Raw genomic sequence first — 20081 nt, forward strand, 5'->3', positions numbered from 1 at the left:
TGTAAGTACCAAATGGGAGGAGACCTTCCCTTATTTATTAAAAGCAGAGTCGGGACAACTCGTGCTTTTTGTAAAGTGTGCCATTCAGATGTTAGCATCGCACACGGCGGAATAAGCGATGTTCGCCAGAATGAACAATCGTCCAAGCACAAGCACGCCAAGAAGCACAAAAACATACACTGTCAATGACTTCATGTGTGACAAGAACTGTGTCAGAGGCAAACCAAGTGACCAAAGCTGAGGGAAAGATGTCGATGCTTTGCGCTAAAAATAATGTAGCCTTCTGCTTCTGCGATGATTTCAGTCGCAGTGTAGCGGACATGTTTCCAGACTCTGACATCGCAAGGAAGTCCTCGTGGGGGAAACAAAAGCCACACAACTCATTCATCATCAAATACATTGATGATAATAACTCATCAAATAAAATACAAAAATCTTATAAACATGTCTGTACAAGTAATACATACTTTAAATAAACATGTACCCGTCCCTTATGTGTTTACGTTTACATTGGTGGCTGAGAGCTGTTAAAGTATGGGCGGAGTCCGGCAAAACATTTCCTTTATTTTGAAATTCCAATGTTGACAGGTATGCAGATATCAGACACGGACGTCGCTTTACGTGACGCTTCAGAGGAAAGGACTTAATATTGTCATACAGATGCAAACAACTTAAGGTACAATTGTATTTGTATCTTTTACTTGGGATCAAATATAGGCTACCCGTGTCTAGTCTATAAAACGCTAGACGTGTTAATTTGATTGTACACTTATACACACACACGGGGAGTGTTGCAAAAACCAAGAAGCTCTTAAACATCCCAACGAAAAATAGAGAAGAGGTTTACAAGGTGGCAGAAATGCCACTAAAGAATTTGGAGTTTTATTATTTAATAATATTTTTCCTGAGATGCTGATACGTAACGATGGTCACGAAATATTATGACAGTGCGTGTTTTTTAAATTATTCAGTATTTCTCTAAGGGGAAAAAAAACACAGGGACCAAAGTAAAAGATTGGTATATAACTGATTTTTATTGTCATTTTGGATGAACATTGGGTATAAGGCTATGTGAAGAGACAGATCTAAATGTATTTATAGCAATATGACATGATTTCTGCCATTTGCAATAGTGGACTAGAAGCAGGAAGGTTAATGTAGCCGTCTGCTTCTAAAAATAATGCATATACATCAACAGTCCTTCACATTTTCTATTTACAAAATTACAAAAGAAACTAACATTTTCCTCAATCCCATTTCAGATCATTTGCTGTCTTAAGTGACTGAAATAAACTGTCTCCTGATAAATCCTCGAGATTTACATTACAGTTCATTTAGCTGATGCTTTTGTCCAAAGTGACTTACAAGAAGTACAAATAATCATGAGGATACAACTCCGAACAGCAAGAATCTTGCAAGTACATTAGCTTCAAATAAGCCAAATAATAGTGCAACATACAGAAACAATAGACTACAATAGAATACAAATTCAACCATTAGCTACAAATAAGCCAAACCAATGTAAGTGCAACATACAAATAACTGTTTTGTTTTGTTCCCCCCCCCCCCCTCCTCTCTCTCATTCGCCGAGGTGCAGTCGAAACAGGTGAACTTTCAGTCTGCGACAGAAGTTGTGAAGACGGTCTGCTGACATCAATGGGGAGGTCTTTCCACTATTTTGGAGCTAGGATAGCAAACAGGCGGGTTTTGTTTGAGGAGAATCTGAGTCCCTCTCGCAGTGAGGGAGTGGCGAGCCGATTGGCCGATGCAGTGCGAAGTGAACGTGCTGGGTTGAATGATTCGACCATGGCCTGGATGTAGGAAGGGGCTGATCCAGTCACAGCACGGTAGGCCAGCACCAGAGTCTTGAAGCAGATTCTGGATACCACTGGTAGCCAGTGAAGGGAGCGGAGAAGCTGTGTAGTGTGGGATCTAAATACTCTGAATTTAATTATACATTCAGTTATAATGCCATGCTCTAGCCCTCTTCCTCATTGGCGACTAACAGCACACAGCTCATGAGGTGAAGGACTGAGGGTGAAGCCCACAACTGGTGTCAGATCCAGTTCATCCTCTGTAACTCCAGGTGGAGGAGTGAAACGAAAGCACTGGAGGAGGGAGGTGAAGAAGAGGAAAAGCTCCATTCTGGCCAGACTCTCTCCGGGACACACCCTGCGACCTGTGAGAACAAAGAGTTGCAGCAAGTTAACTAGATCACGTCTTTAGAATCGTATTATATCTAGACAAAATGGTTGTACCTGCAGAAAAAGGGATGAAGGCTTCTCTCCTCATAAGTTTACCCTCCTTATCCAGGAAGTGGGAAGGGTTGAAGGTGTATGGGGTTTCCCATTCACTCTCATCATGCAGGACAGAAGTAAGAAGAGGAAACACAGTAGTCCCCTGTAGGCAAAAGCAGAGCAGAAGGTGTATCATTGAAAGTATTGGCACCAAAGAACTGTTGGAAACTATCTTACAAAAACAAATGCGTTTGTGCGTCTGACCTTTTTGATAAAGTAACCCTGGAATGTGACGTCTCGGGTGGTTTTGTGAGGAATGGCCAAGGGGACAATGTTGGCCAGTCTCTGTGTCTCGTGGATGACAGCATCAGTGTACGGCAGGTTCTTACGGTCATCTACTCGGACCTGACGGCTTCCAACCACCCTGCTCAGCTCCTCCTGGACCTGTTCTGGATGAATGTACGAGTACATAAAATTGGGACTAAAGCGGAAACACTGTAATTTCACCAGGGACAAGTGAGTGGGTTTGTTTTTGCACCTTGAAAATGAGGGTACTTGGCCATGAAAAGTAGACCCCACTGAAGTGTATTTCCTGTCGTATCAGTCCCAGCTGCAAACAGATTTCTCACGCTGTAGACCAGGTTGTCATCATGATAGTGTGAATCTTTTATTTCAGACTCCTAGAAAACATAGAGAAAAAGGTACGGTGGCCCCGAGAGCTCAACACACTGCAAATTAAGAAAGCACATGCAAATAGAAACAACACAAGCAAATGAAGAAAGCTCTTCACCAATTTGACAACACATGTGCAGCATTTAGAGGAGAAGCTCCAAACCCAATGGAAACTCTTTCCAGGGGACACTAAAAGAGGATGCACATGACAGGGACAGCTTGTGGTTTTTTGTGGCTTCTGAAGTTATTGGCTGATGAAGTCTATCCTTCATTGTGATCACATGATTCAGATATTATAATATCTAAAGACCATCTTGCCTCAACGTCAAATCTGGACAGGGGTGAAAAGTGGGAAAAAAGCCTTTTTGCCCCCCCTTGCTCAGACCACGGCAATCTTAGAAATGGACCTTCATTTTGATCTAAACTACACATCTGTAAAGGTTTGTGAAAGTTTCCACAGACAGAGAGACGGGATTATAAACACCTGTACTCTAAACCTCTTCTGTGGTCATTCCTGCTACAGTAAGACTCCATAAGAACCACATTTAGCCACAATGATACACACACACACACACACACACACACACACACACACACACACACACATTCTCACAAGGTGGAAACAATATCTGCATCACTGTTCTGGCTGTTAAAAAAAAACTTAAAAGTCATTTTCCAACACCACTGATGGATAACCAAATTCAATAACTAACCAAAACAACAAGCGCTACGTTTGCATCACTTTAAAGTGTCGCCTGGAAGCAGTTTTAGTTGTGTTGTCAGGTACTTGCTGCGATTTTTCTAAATGCTGCACATGTGTAGTTAAATTCATATTTTCATATGTCGTCAAGCTAGTGATTTGTCTATTTGGGTTAGGGTTATTTATTGTTCATCAGTATTATAAGGCTAGGAGTGGATTCACTGGAGTAAGACACCTCACCTCCAGGTTTAGTTTACGGGTCAGGAATGCATCAACAAAGCATCTGCACATCTCAGGGTTCAAAGTCTCCTTCAGGTCCGCTATTATGTTCCTTGTTTCCTCCATGCTGGCCTCCACGTGTTTCATCAAGTCCCTCCAGTTTTTAAGAAAAGGGCCCAGCCAAGGAAACGAGTTGTATATCTGTAAAGGGGCAGAATACAGAACAAATGTTAACAGCCAACAGATCTGAAGTGTTCAGATGGTACCCTTCCAAAATAAATATTAAAACTGATGTGTGCAGGAAAATATAAATAATAATAATAATCCAAAATTAAGTTTCAAATAAATAATGAACAAATATTTACCTTATAGTTAGTACCAAATTTGACAGTTATATCCAGGATGCTTCTTAGGAAATTATTATTTACAATTTAAAATGACAGAATAAAATGTTCCAAATATTTTAAGGACGACAACAGTTTAAGCTAGGAGTCTTCAACGTTTTTTCAGATCAAGGTACCCCAAAATGATGGAAAAGGGACCCCCTACTAAAATATATATATATATATATATATATATATATTATATATATATATATATATATATATATATATATATAAATAAATAAAACACACAGACATATTTATCTATCATATCTATCATCATCATCATATATATATATATATATATATATATATATATATATGTAGATATCTATCTATCTATCTAGATAGATAGATATCTATATATCTATATAGATATATAGATATATAGATATATATATAAATATATATATATATATATATATATATATATTGTTTAGAAGAGGCTTAAAAAGGTCCATGCGACGGTCCGCTCTGTCTCTTTCTGTAGGTGAAGGTGTGTGTGTGTGTGTGTGTCTGTGTCTGTGTGTGTGTGTGTGTGTGTGTCTGTGTGTCTGCGTGTTTTAGTTAATGTGAATTTAAAGACATTTCAATTTGTGGGGGAAAAATTGGTTGGGAAAAAATAAAGTACCTCCGCGGACCCCCTAGGGATAACGGACTCCCTGTTGAAGACTTTTTAAGCTCTTAAGACTCAGATTTTCTTCTTAATCATCTGAAGTCACTAGATCTGAAATCACTCTCTAGTACCAGGATGGATGCTGTTCCGGTCAGACGAATGATCTCGTGGTCTTTTTCCACCATAGCTTTGAAGTCAGAGTCCTTGTAGTCAAACCTCTTTCCAAACATGAGAGCTGATATAATATTTGAAGCTGCATAATGAATAGTCTGGGCGTTGTCGAAGGCTTTACCTGAGAGAGAGAGATAAAGTTAGATAGTGAGTGCAACTCATTCAAAGGACTGTTGCCATATAAAGAGGTGCAGAGTTTTAGAAAAGATCATGTTACCTTCTTGTTGTTCAAATTCTTCACTCAGGTAGCCACATTCCTCTATGATTTTATCTTCACTAATCCTTCTGCCCATCCCAAAATCTCTCAGTGTACTTAGAGCAAAACGCCTCATTTCTTTCCACAAGTCGCCATTGGAAAATATTATGCCTGAAAACAAGAGTGGTTGGCTTGTTTATACAAGGACAGAAAAAGGCCAGTAAAACAAACAAACAAACATTTCTCTCTACCGTTTCCTTTGTTGAAATCATAGAATATTGGAGTGACCTCTCGATCTCCAAATTCCTCAGCATGGTTGACCAGAGCCTGTCTGACTGTCTTGTATCCTGCCAGGACCACCACCTTCTTCATTCCAAAGTAGACTCTAAACACTGGACCATATTTTTTAGACAGCTGAAAAGATGGAGGTAAGTAAAAGTGAGACTCACTGTCCTCTATTAGAAATGTAATTTACTGAAATTCACTTACCAATACTGAATACATACAAAAATAAATAAAAAAAACATACCTTAATTGTCTTCTATAGAAGCTTAATAATTTAAAGACATACAACACATTTCTCACATCAACAAGAGAGCGGTCGAGTCTTTTGAGATCCACCTGAAGCAGGTTACCAAGCAGGGGAAGAGGTGTAGGCCCTGGAGGCTCCAACTTCTTGTCCTGGGAGCTGAAGCTGGAGTAACAAAGGTGGAGGAACAGCAGGCCCATAATGGCCACCGACAAGTAGACTGAAATGGAAAACTGGAAAAGATCTTCCAACATGATTCTGCTGTCACCTGGATCTGACTTGTTTTAGAAAACCTTTTCACTGAACGGCTGTTTTCCAAAGTTAAATGAAGAGATAAATCCCTGGTTGTCACAAATAGAGTTTCTAGTTTCTACCTGCGGTTTCAACCTGTTTGAAGTGTCTGCAAAGATGTAACCTCCTTTCACCTCTCTGGGTGGGGCTGTAGAACAAGGATCGTCCCAAGTCTCTTATTTGATAGGTCCTCACTCCTAGATATTCTCTTAGACCGGACAGTTGTTCTGAAACACCTTCTTGAAGACCCTCCCAAATCTCTTATTTCTGCTCTTAGGACCTTTCATTTAATACACCCATGGGAGGAGCGAGGAGCGATCTCTGAGGAGCGAGGAGCGAGGACACACGAGAGCAGCCGACACGGAAGTCTTTCAGCAGCCGACACGCCCCCTCATTGGATATCAGTGATTGATTGTACGCCACAGCTGATCGGACTGATCTGATCTTTCAACATCACTGAAATACCGCAGTGAAGACAGACACCAGATTAAACTCAATTGCAACACTGTTTTAATATTATATGTGTTGTTGGATTTAACATCTAGCTTACCACAAACAACAAACTACAAACAACTTTCTTCATTCATAAGAAATAGTTTTCTATTCATGATCTGTTATTTCTCCCATTAAAGTTTATTATAGATACAATTACATTCAGAGAGAATCAAAGAGTCTGTCTATCAGCAAGAAACACTTTTTACATTTACATTTGTATTTATCGTCATCTCCATTCAGTCACATGTGAGGCTGATCATCCCTGAGTGTTTGATATGAATTATGTATTGTCCCTGAAACATTAAGTCTAATAAATAATGTCCAGGGTTCAACAGACTCCATAAGCATATTCTGGGTTATAAATAAAGAGTTCACAATCAGAATATCATAACATATTGACACAAATAATATAAATGCATTCTGCCCGTAGAAAAGGTCCCCGTCTTAGCAGGACACAGTATTCCGTATAAAGACAGACTGCAGGTTGTTATTCATGTGCAGGTGTTTGTTAGACAGGTACCAGACTGCTGCTGCTGCTCTGGCAGTGATAACTGGGCCTTTATTACACAGTGCACATGTGTGCACACACAAACTCCATCAAAAGTCTCCACAGCTGTAAAAGTCGACTGTCAGCTGATCCAGCTGTGATCGCCGATATCAGACACGGACGTCGCTTCACGTGACGCTTCAGAGGAAAGGACTTCTCATTTATCTAAAAACACATTTCCTCGTTTCCTCTTACCTCGCATGGTGTCCTTGCGTCTTTCCATGCATTTACTAGTAAACTGCGCATACTAAGATAAATATTTAATATTGTCATACAGATGCAGGTACAATTGTATTTTTATCTTTTACTTAGGATCAAATATAGATCGTGTGCATGTGACGTCACGCTTACGTCCCAACCCGTAAATCAGCCATGTTGGATGATATACACAACCAAGACAGCGCCCGTTCGTGTGTGAGTTGCTGCAACGCTTCGTAATTGTCTTTGTATTTAAACGTCTAAGAAAATGCCAATCGTATGTGCAGTGTATAATTGTGGTCATAACGCTACTCGTGACCCAGAGAAATGGTTCTTTAGATTTCGTAAAATCATCAAAAACAATGATCCACAAAAGAGGGATGAATTGCTGTCTACCGAACGCCGTAAGCTGGTTTAGCAACATAACTCGTGAGGATTTAACAGAAGGAAAAGCACAATTCACCCGTGTGTGTGGCGTCCACTTTATATCTGGTAAGAGCTCATGCTAAAGCTATGTTTTCAATGTTTACGTTAAACATTTGTGCTTTTGATATACCCGAACACTGTAAGACCTTACTTCTCCATATCGCTGACTGGTAAATAAGGCACTTTCTTTACCTGTGATGGCAGCCATTCGCTCTTTTCTTCTGTGCATGTTTTTGTTTGGCTTATTCTTGAGACTACTTCACTTGTGAAAAGCAAAGCACCAATGTGAGAACATGCTTCGCTTAATCCAGCCATACAATCACAGTGTGCGAGGATAATATCGCCGCTCTTCTCACTCACAAACCACGGCTTGAGCGGTGTATCTCAACCTCTTTGCGAGTGATTTACACGGGCATGGACGAGCACCCTGTCATCTTTCAGTGGTTTGGTAAGAAGACTACCAACCAGCCAGAAACAAAGATATTATAAGCATCTAAGCTCTTGTATGACTTCATTTGTGCGTTGGTTGCCCACGACGTTTGTAGCACAAGGTAGTTCACAATATCCGGATATTCAATCGGCGGTAAAGAATCTAAATCCTCAATATAATCCGACGGCTTTAGCGTGTACGGGTCACGGCCCCAAATTTGGTCTTTTTCCTCTGAATCTTGCCTTTGCAGAGGACTCCAGAGAGTCACAATACTCTGAAGAAGTCGGAGTTGTATTGCTGTTGTTGTTCGCTTTAGACGGCATTGTTGATTTGTGTATCATCCAACATGGCGTTGCACGCATACGTCACACAGTTTTGTCACGTGTTTGCACACTATCTATTGGCTACCCGTGTCTAGTCTATAAAACGCTAGACGTGTTAATTTGATTGTACACTTATACACACACACGGGGACTGTTGCAAAAACCAAGAAGCTCTTAAACATCCCAATGAAAAACGAGAAGAGGTTTACAAGGTGGCAGAAATGCCACTAAAGAATTTGGAATTTTATTATTTTATATTTTTCCTGAGATGCTGATACGTAACTATGGTTACGAAATGTTATGACAGTGCGTGTTTTTTAAATTATTCAGTATTTCTCCAAGGGAAAAAAACACAGGGACCAAAGTAAAAGATTGGTATATAACTGATTGTTATTGTCATTTTGGATGAACATTAGGTATAAGGCTATATGAAGAGACAGATCTAAATGTATTTATAGTAATATGACATGATTTCTGCCATTTGCAATAGTGGACTAGAAGCAGGAAGGTTAATGTAGCCGTCTGCTTCTAAAAATAATGCATATACATCAACAGTCCTTCACATTTTCTATTTACAAAATTACAAAAGAAACTAACATTTTCCTCAATCCCATTTCAGATCATTTGCTGTCTTAAGTGACTGAAATAAACTAGTCTCCTGATAAATCCTCTAGATTTACATTACAGTTCATTTAGCTGATGCTTTTGTCCAAAGTGACTTACAAGAAGTACAAATAATCATGAGGATACAACTACGAACAGCAAGAATCTTGCAAGTATATTAGCTTCACCAAACCAATGTAAGTGCATCAATGGGGAGGTCTTTCCACTATTTTGGAGCCAGGATAGCAAACAGGCGGGTTTTGTTTGAGGAGAATCTGAGTCCCTCTCGCAGTGAGGGAGTGGCGAGCCGATTGGCCGATGCAGAGCGAAGTGAACGTGCTGGGTTGAATGATTCGACCATGGCCTGGATGTAGGAAGGGGCTGATCCAGTCACAGCACGGTAGGCCAGCACCAGAGTCTTGAAGCAGATTCTGGATACCACTGGTAGCCAGTGAAGGGAGCGGAGAAGCTGTGTAGTGTGGGATCTAAATACTCTGAATTCAATTATACATTCAGTTATAATGCCGTGCTCTAGCTCTCTTCCTCATTGGCGACTAACAGCACACAGCTCATGAGGTGAAGGAGTGAGGGTGAAGCCCACAGCTGCAGTCAGATCCAGTTCATCCTCTGTAACTCCAGGTGGAGGAGTGAAACGAAAGCGCTGGAGGAGGGAGGTGAAGAAGAGGAAAAGCTCCATTCTGGCCAGACTCTCTCCGGGACACATCCCTGCGACCTGTGAGAACAAAGAGTTGCAGCAAGTTTACTAGATCACGTCTTTAGAATCATATTATATCTAGACAAAATGGTTGTACCTGCAGAAAAGGGCATGAAGGCGTCTCTCCTGATAAATTTACCCTCCTTATCCAGGAAGTGGGAAGGGTTGAAGGTGTATGGGGTTTCCCATTCACTCTCATCATGCAGGACAGACGTAAGAAGAGGAAACACAGTAGTCCCCTGTAGGCAAAAGCAGAGCGCAAGGTTAAAAAAAAGATGACGTTTTTTGAGGTGGAAGAATATTTCCAGCATTTCTTTTGGGGCAGGGGGGGGATAAGTACTGAAACATCTGAACACCTGACCTTTTTGATGAAGTAACCTTGGAATGTGACGTCTCGGCTGGTTTTGTGAGGAATGGCCAAGGGGACAATGTTGGCCAGTCTCTGTGTCTCGTGGATGACAGCATCAGTGTACGGCAGGTTCTTCCGGTCATCTACCCTGACCTCACGGCTTCCAACCACCCCGCTCAGCTCCTCCTGGACCCGTTCTGAACACACAAAATGTTATAATATATTAATATAGTGCGTCACATTATTGTATCCTATCCAAATGAATCCCATTTTACTCTCCATTTATGACCTAAATTGCCAGCTAAGTTCCTTTGGTTGCATCAAATGGTAGCTTCTATATTCTGTGGGAGGTCTAGACTTACCAAATATTAGAACAAATGAGCTGTACGCATACGAGGTATATTTATGACTGGGTCGTAAATAATCCAAACTCTAGCTAGATGGGTGTTGGAATATGTATATAACCTGCCATCATACTGCATGGATTTTCTTAATTATTCTTGTTGCACATTATCATTGTAATCTCTGGTGTTGCGTATATGAATCTGAGCTTTCCTATGTCTTCCATAATGTATCATTTGTTTTACTAAATGTTCACAATCAATGCACTCAATGTCTGTACAGCTTCATATCCTCTTAAAATGTTTCTTATAGGCCTATTCCCTTTGTCCTTGTCAAGTATTCTATTTAAGTGCATCCACAGGTGAAAACATAAATGCACACCTACAAGCCTCATCTCTGTCTTTACCTTGTATTTGTGGATATTTAGCCATAAGCAGCAAACCCCATCTCAGTGTCGTCGCTGTGGTATCAGTACCAGCAGAAAACAGGTTGGTCACTGTAAATACTAAGTTCTTCTCATTGTAGTGAGTGTCCCTAACACAAGAGTCCTAAAAGAAAGAACATTCATATATCATTATAAAATAGACAGTTCTTTTTGTTAGAGGAAAAATATAAGAATGTTGTCTGTACCTCTTCTTTCTGCTTCCGAATCAGAAAACAGTCCACAAGCCCCCTGCAGATGTTCGGGTTCAGGGTCTCTTTCAGATTCTTGATTAAATCTTTGACATCTCTTGAAGTGGTCTCAACATTTTTTAATAACAGCTGGCGTTTTTTTATCCAACTAACCAGTCTGGGAAACATGTTGTAAAGCTGTGACGAATCAGTGAAGAAAACAAAGATTATTGAAGGCAATCTACACCAAACACCAATCCAAGTAGGAAGATGTCATAGTTTGAACATCTAAATGGTTTGTTTAACACATTAAACAGCAACATTTGTTCCGTGTGTCCCATTCTGTACAGTATACGTGTCTGACAACACTTATTTATATTGTTTTATCATTTAATTGTTGCCCCAAATCAACCATCTGATACTACAAAGTTGCACCCAACGTTCCTCATATGACAAAAAAAAATTATGTTTATGTTCTGTCATCATAAAGTACAAGTCCAAATCTTGTGAAAAGATCTGCGGACAATACTAACCCTTCTATCGGACTATAAGGATGCTTATGAATGAACTGCTATAAAATGCTGATGCTGTTTAACATTCTTCACAATAATTCAATAATCAAAATCATGCGTTTGTCAGTTACTATTGCTTGCGTGCAAATCCCCTTAAAACCGCAGCAGTTTAAAAAGCAAATATGAGGCACACCTGGATTTGTGCAGATCCGATAATCTGTATGGACTCGATGGCTCTTCCAACCATGTTTGTGAACCGGGGGTCTTTGTATTCAAACCTGTTGCCATACACGATAGAGGAGATAATATTGGATGTTGCGTAATTCAGCGGACGTGCCGTATCAAATGGTTTCCCTGTAAAATGGCGGTGAGAATAATGACATTATTAAGACTTAAGTACAAAAGAAAAAATGTTGCCTTGTGCTATTAAAACAAACCTCACCGTGACTTACACTGGCTATAACAAAACTGTAAAATATGGGTGATGAATTGAAAACAGCTTAACATTTTCTGAGCATGATGATGCACTTAGAGGTGTAGGGGTGGGGCGTAACACACATCATCATAGTGATGCACTAAATGATACACATAGTGTGCGCCCCATAGTACATGCCTAAGCAGCACTATGGGGCGAACAAACATCCACCACTGACCTAAATCAACCACAGAAGACAACTTTATAACAATCAAATCCATAGGATTTATTAACATGAAGACACACGAACAACACAATATAAAATCCTAGGCTGAGAGGAAGCAAAACCAGCAGTCCCCACCCACCAACAATCTTTTATGCATTTACTTCCGTCAGGTGTACCTTGTTGTACAATGTGGCACACCTTGGCAGAGCCACTGAAAAGGGAGAAGGGACAACAGCACAGGGAACACAATACAAACGTCACCTGATATGGAAAACAACAAACCTTGCGGAGGAAATATCACACAGCGTTTAGACGAGACCTTCTTGACATCATCTTTTATTTTTGTATATCAGAACACCTTGTCATGTATTATCATTTACATATTATCATTTTTTTACTCCATACCTTTGTGATTTTCAAATGATTGGATCAGATGCTGGCATTCCTCCAAGACTTTCTGCTCAGAGACTCTTTTTCCCATCCCAAAGTCTCTCAGGGTGGTGAGGGCAAAACGTCTCATCTCTTTCCATGATTCTCCATTTGCAAACAGAATTCCTATTTAACATGACATGCACGTTACATTTAATCTGTACATATTATTAGGTATAATACTCACGGGTCATTTGCCTAAATACAAAAAAGTAGAAATTAAAAGTTTGAACATTGAATCAGAAAATAAAAACTGTATTAGCAGACAGATGTAAAATAAAATGTTAAATGTGGTTTTGTTATGTTTATTTAAATGATTTGGATTTGTGCTTATATGTTAACATACTGTTTAATAAAGATTATGTAAAATATAGGTCTTACCATGACCTTGATTAAGATCATAAAAAATAGGGGAGATGTCTCTGTCTCCAAACTCTTCTGTGTGGCTGACCAGAGCCTCTTTGACTGCCTTGTATCCAGCCAGGACTATTACTTTATTGGTTCCAAAGTACACCGTAAACACAGGCCCATGTATCTTTGAAAGCTGCCAAAATATTTAATGTATATGTGAAATGTGACAGAGATAGTAAAAGGGCTTATTTTTATTTTTTTGCAAAGGACTTGCAATAGATTTGCCACAAATGTACAATGTTTTTTTTTAAAGGATTTCATTTAAGGTTAGAGTTTTTTACTAACCTCAAATAAGGTGTTGTGGGGTCTCTTGAGATCAAGCTGCAACAGGTTGCCAATCAAAGGAAGAGGCCTCGGCCCTGGAGGCCCCTTCTGCAAATCCTTGAAGATGAAACTACAGGAAACAAGATAGAGGATGAGTAGGAGAGAAACAACCCCCAACAAAGTGGTGGGACTAGAAAAAAAGACGAAAACAAAATCCTCCAAATGAGACATTTCTTCTGCTGTCGACGGTATTCCTCTGCCGGAAAGGTAAACCAGAGTGAGTAGAGTATGCCCTTACAGCTGAGTTATAGAGTTACTAATTATCTACATGCCCTCCCATCTGGGCTCGCTCGACTCACAGTTAAGCAACTCAGATACCGGAAATCAGTGAAAGCAGTAGAACTGTTTTTTGCATGAGTTTATTTTGTAACCCTTTGATGCACAACATGGGTCCAAATAGACCCGAGTGAGTTTTAATTGTAAATATCTTTGCAATAAATTACTTGAATTAATCATTCAGAATTCCAGGAATTCCTGAATTAACTTGTTTTTGATCATCACAAATTCTTATTTGATTTTTGACTTTCTTACTTTTTGAATAAAAATCAGTTTTGTATCACTACCCTTCTAATGTGCAACATGAGTCCAAACGGACCCGTATTCATTTCCTATGTTACTTCATGCATGGCATTTCTTTGCTATATTTTTGGAAATCAATTTATTTAATTATTTAATATTCCAAGTATTCATTAAATATCTTGTTTTTGATTACCACAAATCATTATTTTCATTCTCCCTTTCTTAATTTATGAACTAAAATAGTTTTTATATCACTACATCAGGTTTACACACATGGGTCTAAAATGACCCGTGTGTGTAAAGTGTGATAACAATAATTATTATAGCAGTGGTTTGGACCAAACAACACATTTAATATTTAAAATCTTTATTTGTCACTTTGCCACACTCACACATAACATACATCATACAGCCGATAACACTGTAAGATATTGAACTGTAAGTGTATCTGTAATGTAACTGTATTAAACTGTGGCTAATGTATAAAATTGATGAAGAAAAGAAAAGAAAACTGATTAAATAAAATCTTATGGGTACAGCGCAAACTGCCATCTCAGTGCATACATGCCTCACAAATGACAGTCACATGTTTATGCTCCTTGCACATGGGGCTGTTGCACCTTTTGGGTCTTTGAGAGCCGTGCAGATCTTCCTCTTCACTTGGCCCTCCTGTCAGGTGTCCTCCTGTTGCTGGGTGGTGGCTGCGTTTGTTCTTTTTAGCCCACATCTTTCCTTTGCCCCTGTAATGTGCTTTTGGAGGTGGGGCGTGCCCTCAATAGATTAGCTAAAAAATAAGTCTCACTTCCCTCCGACGGGGCCAGCAAGCTGTTGCCATTACATTACATTTATATGGGAAATAATTATGTGCCACTGATGAGTTCAATAAGGGAGGAGGAGAACTTTGGTCTAAAAACTGATGGGGGAAAGATTGGCAAACTTCATATCCTCTTAGATGCTAATTTGTCTATGTATAAATTAGAAACTCAAAAAACAAAATGTTTGGCAACCATGTTCAATTAATGATTAATTTAATCTATCTTGCTGCCATTTTGTTTTGTTTGTCACTCTGGTCTGCTGAGGACCCCATATGTGATGTACAGATGGCCTGAACGGCTTTCAAATGCTGCACCAAAAACACTCATATAAACACGCCTGATAGGAATTGCAGCAGGAGGTCCATTTCACCACTCTTTGACATAGCACCTGTGATCTGATGCTTTTGATCTGTGACCTTCAGCAGTCACTGGATCGGTTCGCAGCCGAGTGTGAAGCGGTTGGGATGAGGATCAGCACCTCAAAATCTGAGGCCATGGCTCTCAGCAGGAAACCGGTGGATTGCCTACTCCGGGTAGGGAATGAGCCCTTACCCCAAGTGAAGGAGTTCAAGTACCTCGGGGTCTTGTTCGCGAATGAGTGGACAATGGAGCGAGAGATCGGCCGGAGAATCGGAGCAGCGGGGGCGGCATTACATTCGCTTTAACGCACCGTTGTGACGAAAAGAGAGCTGAGCCAGAAGGCAAAGCTCTCGATCTTCCGGGCGATCTTCGTTCCTACCCTCACCTATGGTCATGAAGGCTGGGTCATGACCGAAAGAACGAGATCACGGGTACAAGCGGCCAAAATGGGTTTTCTCAGACGGGTGGCGTCTTCCTTAGAGATAGGGTGAGAAGCTCAGCCATCCGTGAGAGACTCGGAGTAGAGCCGCTGCTCCTTTGCGTTGAAAGGAGCCAGTTGAGGTGGTTCAGGCATCTAGTAAGGATGCCACCTGGCCGCCTCCCTAGAGAGGTGTTCCAGGCACGTCCAGCTGGGAGGAGACCCCGGGGAAGTTGGAGCTGACGGATGTGGCCCGGAGAAGGGAAGTTTGGGGTTCCTTACTGGAGCTGCTGCCCACGCGACCCGACCCCGGATAAGCGGTAGACGACGGATGGATGGTGCTTTTTTTATTTTTCTGTGTGGTGATCTGTATTATCAAAAGATAATTGCAAAGAGTCCCATAAAGCTAAACAGGGAGACTATGTACAAAATATACAGCAAGTGATCTGCACTATCAAGGAAGGAGGCAAAGAGTCCCATAAAGCCAAAATATACAGCAAACGCATTATACACTGTGTTATACAAGGAGTCCCAAAGGACTATTTTAATTGAATTCATAGACATGAAAAGCCAAGGCAGTAGGAAGATTTGTGACTACAAATCAGAAAGTGTGGGCGATTTGAAGTACATTATAAGAAAAGATGTACGTAATGGAGAATATATGATTTTGAAGGATGTTTGGATGTGAATGATTGTGAGAAATTGGTTGTTGGCATTGAGAAAAAGGCGAAGGGGAAGAAAGATAAAGATAGAAAACAAGGTGTGCCTGAAACGAGAGCTTGGTTTATAGAGGCGAAGAAAAGACAGGATGGCAAGAGCAGAGAGAAGGAAAAGATTAAATGAAGAAAAAGAAAGGAAAACATTAAGAGAAATAGAGGAGTTGTTGCTGGAGTACACTACCCTCCCCCACCCTATCAGCATTTGGTAGGCAGTGTAGATGAAAGGGGAGATATGGGGGTGTAAAACTTCTGCCAATAGAGATCAAGCGATCTTTATCAGGGCATACAAGATAAACAGCCTGAGGACAGGGACATTTTGACTGCTGTTCCATGTTTAAATCTGTAAAAGAGATGGACCAGGAATCTTTGGGTTATAATATCAAGTTATTTATTTATATCAAAAGTACAACAAAACATAAAATTATACTCATGAGGGCCAATCAGCTCCACTGCTCCACAGAACATCAAAGTAGTTAACTGTTACAGTTTTACAAAAAGGCCCCGAATGAGCTCTAACATTTAGCCTATATCTCTAGATAAGAGGAATGTTTTCTTCTTATTATTGGTTGTTGTAGGCCACCTACATGTTACATGTTATAATGGTGGTCTTTGTTGGTGCGGTAGGCATGATCATGCCTCTTGGCACAGTTTCATCTTTGGTGTCCTGATTTGGTACCCGTTTATATTTATTGAGAACTTACACTACATTAAGTATACATATTTGAACTTACACTACATTAAGTATACATATTTGAACTTGCACTACATTATGTATAAATGCTGAACAGTAAATCTCGGATTCGTATCTGAGCCTGGCACAAAGTGCTAAAGTTTTACCATAACATCTTCAAGGTCTAATATAGGTTATAGTCTAAACAAAGCTAGCGCCCTGCACCCTGTGTGCCACAGTTCAACTCACTCTGTGTGAGTAAATCAAATCAAATCAAATGTATTTATATAGCCCAATATCACAAATTATACATTTGTCTCAGTGTGCTTTACAGACTGTACAGGATACGACACCCTCTGTCCTTAGACCCTCGCATCGCACAAGGAAAAACTTCCTAAAAGAAACCCCATAATTAAAGGGGGAAAAATGGAAGAAACCTCAGGGGGAGCAACTGAGGAGGGATCCCTCTCCCAGGACGGACAGACGTGCAATAGATGTCGTGTGTACAGGATAAACCACATACTCTTTTTAATCATAGATATGCATATAATTCTGATCAGAAGTATAAGAATATAACATCATACATAGTAATGCGTATGGTACTTTAATCAAGGTATAAAAGTACACCAATATACATGGTGATGTGTTCCGTACATAAATCAAAGTATAAAAGTGCAGTGTACATCTAAGATTGAGCAAGTGACACTAAGCTTGGTGATAAATTCATGTTTCCACGACTGGCAAGTAATACTAAGTTTGATGATAAATTCATGATTTCCACAAATCATAAAGCCTTTAAATATCTTGTTCTGTCCAAACCCAAAGATATTAATTTTAATTTGATATAAAACAGAGAAAAGAAGCAAATCTTCATATTTGAGGCTGAAAACTGCTTTTAAAGACAATTTTTAATGAAGAATTACTTAAACGATTAATAGATTATCAAAATATTTGCTTGACTGCAGGTCTATTGTTTCAGAACCTTTGTTTTGGGTGCTACCATCTTGAGTAGCTATGATTTCCAAATCCGTACGAGTGTCTATCAATGTTTTTGTGGGACTGTTCGCGGGTACACAATGTGTGAGGTGGTGCCAATTAGCGCCTGTTTTCCATTTTACCCGAATCGCGTGTGAAGAGCGCTCAACTACTTCCCACGGACCGGTCCACCTAGGTTCAGACCACTTTTTTTTTTGTGTACTTTTACCCTTACCTAGTCACCAGGACCCGGACCCACAGGCTGTTCTTCTCCCTCCTTCGGCAGCTCCTCTGCAGTTTGCACCTGTGTAGACAATACTTTGATAATTTTCGAAATGTGTTTCATATAACTTTCAACCTCAATTTGCCAAATAACCAATACAAGGCCATCTCCCCCTTCTCTGGGCGGTCCAGTCAACAACTGATGTGGCGACAAATGCGTCTTAGCACTATGTGACGTGCGCATAGACATTAATGCTAGAGGTAGTGCATCTACCCACATCAACTTATTGCCCATAGTTGCCTTGGCTATCTTGCGTTTTAATGTTCGATTAGCCCTCTCGACTATCCTCTGCGACGCAGGATGATAGACTGCTCCAAACGTATGTGTAATACCAAAATAGGCTTCCACTTGTGCCAAATGTTTTAAGTTCAATTATGTGTCCAGCAGAGTGTGCCAAAATCCACAACCTAGTGTTCTCATCACTAGGTGCAAAAATTCAGCCTATGTGGTGAGTTTACTGGTCTTATCCTCTAGGGATGTTTTCCAAATGCTGGTGTGCTTTTGTCAAATCCTTCAACTTTCAAATGTTCGTGTGCTCTTTCTAGTTATTTCTCAATTCAGAATGCATGTAGTTAAATTATTCACTCCATTTCTCCCACCCCGTGTATTTTACAAGCAGGTTCAAGCAGTTGCATAGAGTTTGTATGCTTTGGTCTTATGATCAGGCTTCTACTCATTTTCACGAGCGGATCACAGAGCAATTTATAAACCTTTCTTATTCAACCGTTTGTTAAACCCGATTTTCTATATAATCCTCCCACACTTTGTACAAAATCACTAACTTTGGCCAATGCAGTCGGTATGGAGTTCACCCGAGTGACTGATCTTTGGAATATTTTTACAGAAGCTTTTGTTATCACCGTAAGATTTCCACTTCTGATCCAATATTCTGACACAAGTTTTAAAACTCACTGCTTGGAGCCACTCTGTGAACTCTCAACAATACTTCACAACACTTTAATATTCAACACTTTATAGAGTCACCTTGTGCACTCTCATACAACACTTTGGACCACTGTTTTGTGTGACCTCCTATTCTATGTTTGCTTCAACAAAACACGGTGATAATACTGTGGAACAATTGAGCGACCGCCGTCAACTCTCAACGTAACCCACCCGTATCACTCGTTTTCCGTACTCCTGCCTCCTGCGAGAAAGTATCCTTTGACGTACTTTTGCCTCGGCCTGAGTCTCTTGGTTATGTGAAACAACACCAATTTCCGTAACTGGGCCTGTTCCTTAGGTCTTTTTATAACAATTTCTATGCTTGTTTTTAGTATGACACGTAGTCTCACTGTGGGACAATTAACGATCGTCATCTGTCTTAACAAACCCCACAAGGGTTACTCGCTTTACGTACTTCTGCAGAAAGGTATCAATGTACTCTTACTGCCTCCGCTTAAGTCTCTCTACAATTCGGTCTCTTTTAGAGATCACGTCGGGGTCACCAGCTGTTACGTGTTTTTATCTGTAAAAGAGATGGACCAGGAATCTTTGGGTTATAATATCAAGTTATTTATTTACATCAAAAGTGCAACAAAACCTAAAATTATATTCAGGAGGGCCAATCGGCTCTACTGCTCCACAGAACATCAAAGTAGTTAACTGTGTCACAGTTTTACAAAAAGGCCCCAAATGAGCTCTAACATTTAGCCTATATCTCTAGATAAGAGGAATGTTTTCTTCTTGTTATTGGTTGTTGTAGGCCACCATCCAATGGTGAACTTTGTTGGTAGGCGTGATCATGCCTCTTGGCACAGTTTCATCTTTGGTGTCCTGATTTGGTACTTGTTTACATTTATTGGGAACTTACACTACATTAAGTTTACATGCTTGAACTTACACTACATACATGCTGAACAGTACATTTCCGATTCGTGTCTGAGCCTGACAGGGAGTTGAAGTTTTACCATAACATCTTCTCAGTCCGAGGAACTCAAGGTCTTCTCAT

The 20081-nt window shown here is 40.1% G+C and overlaps 2 protein-coding genes across 2 annotated transcripts; both read right to left on the bottom strand.

Moving 5' to 3' along the window:
* Positions 1–1991: 1991 nt before the first annotated feature.
* LOC115011919 (cytochrome P450 2K1-like) lies at positions 1992–6003 on the bottom strand. The gene is made up of 9 exons (XM_029437202.1): positions 5780–6003; positions 5446–5608; positions 5216–5365; positions 4959–5119; positions 3850–4029; positions 2776–2917; positions 2502–2686; positions 2259–2400; positions 1992–2179 (listed from the first exon to the last, which is right to left on the bottom strand). Exons 1-9 carry the CDS (start codon positions 5975–5977, stop codon positions 1992–1994), a joined length of 1509 nt encoding a protein of 502 aa, XP_029293062.1. The 5' UTR covers positions 5978–6003.
* A 3577-nt stretch (positions 6004–9580) lies between these two features.
* LOC115011920 (cytochrome P450 2K1-like) lies at positions 9581–15963 on the bottom strand. The gene is made up of 10 exons (XM_029437203.1): positions 15920–15963; positions 13333–13501; positions 13018–13180; positions 12613–12762; positions 11760–11920; positions 11073–11252; positions 10849–10990; positions 10113–10297; positions 9849–9990; positions 9581–9762 (listed from the first exon to the last, which is right to left on the bottom strand). Exons 1-10 carry the CDS (start codon positions 15961–15963, stop codon positions 9581–9583), a joined length of 1518 nt encoding a protein of 505 aa, XP_029293063.1.
* Positions 15964–20081: the final 4118 nt, after the last annotated feature.

Source organism: Cottoperca gobio, chromosome 8 (genome assembly GCF_900634415.1).
Source record: "Cottoperca gobio chromosome 8, fCotGob3.1, whole genome shotgun sequence".
Taxonomy (NCBI): Eukaryota; Metazoa; Chordata; class Actinopteri; order Perciformes; family Bovichtidae; genus Cottoperca; species Cottoperca gobio.